A 5,904-nucleotide genomic window follows, 5' to 3' on the forward strand; every position below is an offset into this window, starting at 1 on the left:
CCACTATACCTTCTACGTTCTTGTTAAACTTTGTGGTTGCTTACTGAGCATCAAACTCGGACATCTAACTTTCACAACTGTTGCTTATTCATCCTAACAAAGCAAATATTGCAAGTGCAAACATTTTTATATCAAAGCATATACGGTGTTAACCTAAATACAAGAAAATTACGTAACATTGAAGCAGGTAAATACCAATAACAAAATCAATATCTAAAACAATAGATAGAAAGATAGATACAGGTATATAACATAATATAGATACAATTTGTGGATATTTTATTATTATTCAGGTTTTCATTTTTGTATTATTTTGTCAGCTCATTTAGTTGCTGAATATACCTTTCATGTGTTTTCATGTTTTCTTTGTTATATTAATGTACTCCACATAATCAACTATATGATTTTTTCCCCTTCTATTCTATTCTATTTTGTTAAAGCCAAAGTGACAGATCAATCTCACCAGAGTCCAGCTGTGTGTCCATGAAGAGTAACCAGTCTATGGAAAAACCAGTAAAATTTGAGGGAAGACACACATCACCTGATCTGAGGTACAACATCTCTTTTTAAATAGATTCATGTGAGAATGTGAGAATAGATTACATTGATTGGTTTTGATTGTTCTGTATGACAGGTTAATTTATAAGGTAATTCTGTGTCATTTCAACAAAATTGTACAAATTTCCCTTGCACACATTTGGATTTTCGACTGCTTTTCACTGCTCAATTGTATTGTCTCTGTTCTGTCCATGTTTGTCCATAATTAGTGAGCAGTTAACGGACACTCCAGGAACATTTAGGGGAAAACACATGCCATCTAATCTGAGGTAAAATATTTCTGTCTAGGCTGTCAAGAGATTTTTTTGTTATCAGTTTTACTCATCTGATTTATGTCTTAATCTAATGTTTTATACTTTCAGTCATGACACTAAACTAGTCCAAAGCAGATTCAAATCAGATCTGCTGAGTAAGTTTCAGTGTCTGCATGAAGGAACAGTGACGCAGGGAAACCCAACTCTCCTGAATAAGATCTACACAGAGCTCTACATCACAGAGAGTGAGAGTGGAGAGATCAATAATGAGCATGAGGTGAGACAGATTGAGACACAATCCAGGAGAGCAGCAACAGAGGACACAGCCATCAAATGCAATGACATCTTTAGAGCTTTACCTGGACAAGACAAAGCCATCAGAACTGTGCTGACAAAGGGAGTCGCTGGCATTGGAAAAACAGTCTCTGTGCAGAAGTTCATCCTGGACTGGGCTGAAGGGAAAGAGAATCAGGACGTCCAGCTCATATTTCCACTTCCTTTCAGAGAAATCAACTTGATGAAGGACAAAACACTCAGTCTTTCAGATCTTCTTCATGTCTTTTTCCCTGAAACTAAAGAAATGGAAATATCCAGTGAAGAATATAAAGTGTTGTTCATCTTTGATGGTCTGGATGAGTGTCGTCTGTCTCTGGACTTTAAGAGCGATGTGAGGTTGTGTGATGTTAGTGAATCAGCCTCAGTGGATGTGCTGCTGATGAACCTCATTGTGGGGAATCTGCTTCCCTCTGCTCTCATCTGGATCACCTCCAGACCAGCAGCAGCTGATCTCGTCCCCTCTGAGTGTGTCCATCGAGTGACAGAGGTACGAGGCTTCAATGAGCCACAGAAGGAGGAATACTTCAGGAAGAGAATCAGTGATCAGAGTCTGGCCGACAGGATCATCTCACACCTGAAGTCATCAAGGAGCCTCTTCATCATGTGCCACATCCCAGTCTTCTGCTGGATCTCAGCCGCTGTTCTATTATCTGAGATCTGGACAAATAGGAGAAACCAAACTCTCCTCTTCACAGTGGTCAGCTATGGTTTATGTGCTGCTGACATCAGAGCAGAAGATGGATGAGTTTAATCTAAAACAGTTTGTTGGAGCCCAAAATACAGCACATGAAGTTCTTCAGAAGCTGCTGCCTGTGATTAAAGAATCCAGATCAGTTCAGTAAGTCACACTGACAACAATCACTACACTGATAAAACATGATCACATTTAGCACTTTAGCATGTACTTTCTTACCAAAGCAGTAAAAGGAAAAATCATATATCATTTATATCAGTGTTTCCCGAACTGATAGACCGAAGAGTGTCATTGTTCTCTACAGGTTGAGGGATTGTGGAGTCACAGATGAAGGTTGTGCTGCTCTGGCTTCAGCTCTGAGATCAAACCCCTCACACCTGAGAGAACTGGATCTGACTGGAAATGAAATGGGAGTGTCTGGACTGAATCTGCTCTCTGATGAACTTAAAGATCTTCACTGTAGACTGGAGAAATTGAAGTAAGAATGTATACAAGTCCAGCATACTCCATCATTATCATCCCACTGTAAATAATGTATGATATACAAAAAAGTTAAAAGTAAAGTAAAAAAAAAAAGCGCAGTCAGATAACTGAAGAGAATGTTTTCTTAAACTTAAAGGGTTAGTTCACCCAAAAATGAAAATTAGCTTGTGTTTTACTTACCCTCGAAGCATCCTAGGTGTATATGACTTCTTTCAGACGAATCCATTTGGAGTTATATAAAAAATTGTCCTGGCTATTCCAAGCTCTATCATTGCAGTCAGCGGGTGTTGCAGTTGAACAGTCCACAAGTCGTGAAATAAAGCGTGCGCATTCACAATAAAACGTGCTTCACATGGCTCCGGGGGGTAAATAAAGGCCTTCTGTAGTGAATGCATGCATTTTTGTAAGAAAAATATCCATATTTTAAACGTAATAAACACTTTTCTCACACTTCCGCTATCTGTAACATGCGGAAGACGTTCCGGCGGATGACGTAGGACGTCGGCATTGCGTGATAAGTGACGAATGCGGAGAGAGAACAAAACAAAACGCTGGTCACGAATTAGAAGTACAAACCGAGGATTTGCAAAGAAAAATGTCGGAGGATTTCGATATAAACCAAGAGGAGACTGGTTTTCCTTTACTAAAGTAAGGAAACTTTGCTTCCTTTGCTCCTATAAACAAACTCGCGATACTAGCATATCTCAGAGGCGCGTGCCCTGCGCATACGTCATCCGTCGGAACGAATCCGCATATGATAGATAACGGAAGTGAGAGAAAAGTGTTTATTACGTTTGAAATATGGATATTTTTCTTACAAAAACGCATGCATTCACTACAGAAGGCCTTTATTCACCCCCCGGAGCCGTGTGAAGCACGTTTTATTGTGAATGCACACGCTTTATTTGATGACTTGTGGACTGTTCAACTGCAACACCCGCTGACTGCAATGATAGAGCTTGGAAGAGCCAGGACAATTTTTAATATAACTCCGACTGGATTCGTCTGAAAGAAGAAAGTCATATACACCTAGGATGACTCGAGGGTGAGTAAAACACAGTCTAATTTTCATTTTTGGGGGAACTATCCCTTTAATTAGATTATTTTCAATGGGTATGACATCATTTTATTAACATGAATACATTTAGCAGATGCTATTATCCAAGGCATCTTGCATTACATTCACTGGAATTGAACTAATGATCTTGGTGTTGCTCATTCCATGCTCTACTGTTTGAGTAACAGAATTGCTTTCTTTGCTACTGTATATAGATAATATGACGATATGACAACTGTTTTCATTTTATACAGATGTGTTGAGGATTTTGAGGTACTCTCATCAAAAAAAAAAAAAAAAAAAGATTTTTAGATTTTAATGGTACCTGTACTGAAATGCCCCGCTGAATTGTCGAAGTGGGTCTGAACCTTAGACTGGACCTGTTAATCGTGTCGTGGATTAAGTCTTTCTTTCTGATTGTGAAGTTGCTGCTGATCTGAGCTGTAGATCCTGAACTGAGAGACTGAAGAGTGTCATTGTTCTCTACAGGTTGAGGGATTGTGGAGTCACGGATGAAGGTTGTTCTGCTCTGGCTTCAGCTCTGAGATCAAACCCCTCACACCTGAGAGAACTAGATCTGACTGGAAATGAAAGGAGAGATTTTGGAGTCAAGCAGCTTTCTGGTCTACTGCAGAATCCTCACTGTAAACTGAAAATACTGAGGTAAGTTTGTATAAAATGTATCAACATCCTCCTCTGTTTTTCTCATATGGTGAATAATGATTGCTATACAAAAAAAATGCTGTGAAATTAGTGATAGGAATGTTGCTTTTGTCTTCATTAGATTCTTTCCAACGTGTCTTACATTTACTTATTATTATTTTTAATAATAGAAAACATTATTGGATGAGGTGAAGATGATACAAGTACAGTGGGTACGGAAAGTATTCAGACCCCCTTACATTTTTCACTCTTTGTTATATTGCAGCCATTTGCTAAAATCATTTAAGTTAAAATGTGTTAACCCTCTGTCAGGTTTTTAATTATAACAGTGAAAATAACTAAAAATACGCCGTCATTTTTGATCGTACAGATAAGAATAAGGCATCATTTGAAACTGCAGAGGGGTCTACTTTTATTTGTGTATAGTCATAATAACAACAAAACAATGTTCTTTTTTAAAATAAAGAAAACAAACAGGGTGCGCTCTCTGCTATCTCGATCTGTCATTTTTCTTCACAGACCCATAAATAAAACAACCTGAATCTCAGCGAATACTTGCCTCACAGACATGATAAATGTATGTATAGAAAGATTGACACGTCTACTATTAAATGGAGTAAGTCGACTACGAAAACAAATATTCTCTGATAAAGTAATCCGTCTGAAACCAACGAGTGTTGCAGTTTTTCCTGTCTTAGCTCATTATCTGTAATTGGGTTAACGCCCACGAGCCGAGCGGCTATTGATATTATAGATATCCACGTGAGATGCGCGAACCTGTAAACGCCCTCATCACCTCCATAAACGAAGCCTGTGGATTTCATCTCGGCTACTTTTTGTTTTTGGAAGAAGACTCACTGAAGGGCTTTTCACACATGAAACTGCTAACCCTGGGTCATCATAAACCCCGGATAAACGGAATCCTGGGTTATCTGTAATCATGTTTCACACTGCTATACCTCTGGTAAACTGTTAATCATGGGTATTCATTAACAGACGTTTCACACTGTACATTCCTAAACCCCGGGTTAACGTTCTTATTTGCATATTTGCAGTGTGACTGTCACTGATTGGACGAACAGCAGGCAACCTGTTTACATGCTTTCCATCTTTTTACATGTCTTACTTTTCTCTCACCGGCTGCTGTTTACACGACGCGTGTTTCCTGTTACTGACGTGACATTAGCCTCGCTGCTCAATTTCTGATTGTCTGTTGCCATGCGTCCAGCAGCAACAAGTAAACACCGCTCCGTATCACACTGAACACACTTAGCACCGCAATGCGGCCTATGAGAGGAATAAGCCAGAATTTACCTCAGAAGAAGAACGTGATGCGACGCGTGGCTTGATCCAGTGGAGGATCTCATTCTGATGAGTAAGATTCAGGGCCGGCCCGTGGCATAAGCGGAATAGGCAAATGCTAGGGGTGCCAAAATGTGTTACGTTTTTTTAAACTATTTTTTTATTCAGTTAAATTCAAGTTTATTTGTATAGCGCTTTTCACGATACAAAACATTGCAAAGCAGCTTTACAGGAAATTGTAAGTTTCTACATTATATTTAGGAGTAGGTTATTAGTGGTGACTATGACAGAAATGTACAGTAAGAATCATGCAGTTAGTTACAACACAACACAATTAACTGCAATGATTATATGTTGCGATTAAACTTATAGCAAAATCTTTGTTTTATTACAAATACTACTTCAATACAATGAATTTAAAATATTACAAAAAAGCGATCGTCCCACAAAAACATAACGTCTCAGGTTACTTATGTAACCATGGTTCCCTGAGTAGGGAACGAGACACTGCGTCCTCTAGGGGTCGCTATGGGGAACGCCTCGTCGTGACCCGTGTC

The 5,904-nt window shown here is 39.0% G+C and overlaps 1 protein-coding gene across 1 annotated transcript in view; it reads left to right on the forward strand.

Moving 5' to 3' along the window:
* Positions 1–440: 440 nt before the first annotated feature.
* LOC107722090 (NACHT, LRR and PYD domains-containing protein 1b allele 3-like) overlaps positions 441–5,904 on the forward strand; it is a gene marked incomplete at both ends in the record, with an annotated part of 9,154 nt that continues 3,690 nt past the window's right edge. The window contains 4 exons of the mRNA XM_016530313.1: positions 441–551; positions 768–827; positions 921–1,845; positions 2,164–2,175. Of these exons, the coding sequence (XP_016385799.1) occupies positions 441–551; positions 768–827; positions 921–1,845; positions 2,164–2,175 (1,108 nt within the window). The remainder of the gene's footprint in view (positions 552–767; positions 828–920; positions 1,846–2,163; positions 2,176–5,904) is intronic.

The sequence above is a fragment of the Sinocyclocheilus rhinocerous genome, unplaced genomic scaffold (assembly GCF_001515625.1).
Source record: "Sinocyclocheilus rhinocerous isolate Xijiao unplaced genomic scaffold, SAMN03320098_v1.1 scaffold13504, whole genome shotgun sequence".
Lineage (NCBI taxonomy): Eukaryota > Metazoa > Chordata > Actinopteri > Cypriniformes > Cyprinidae > Sinocyclocheilus > Sinocyclocheilus rhinocerous.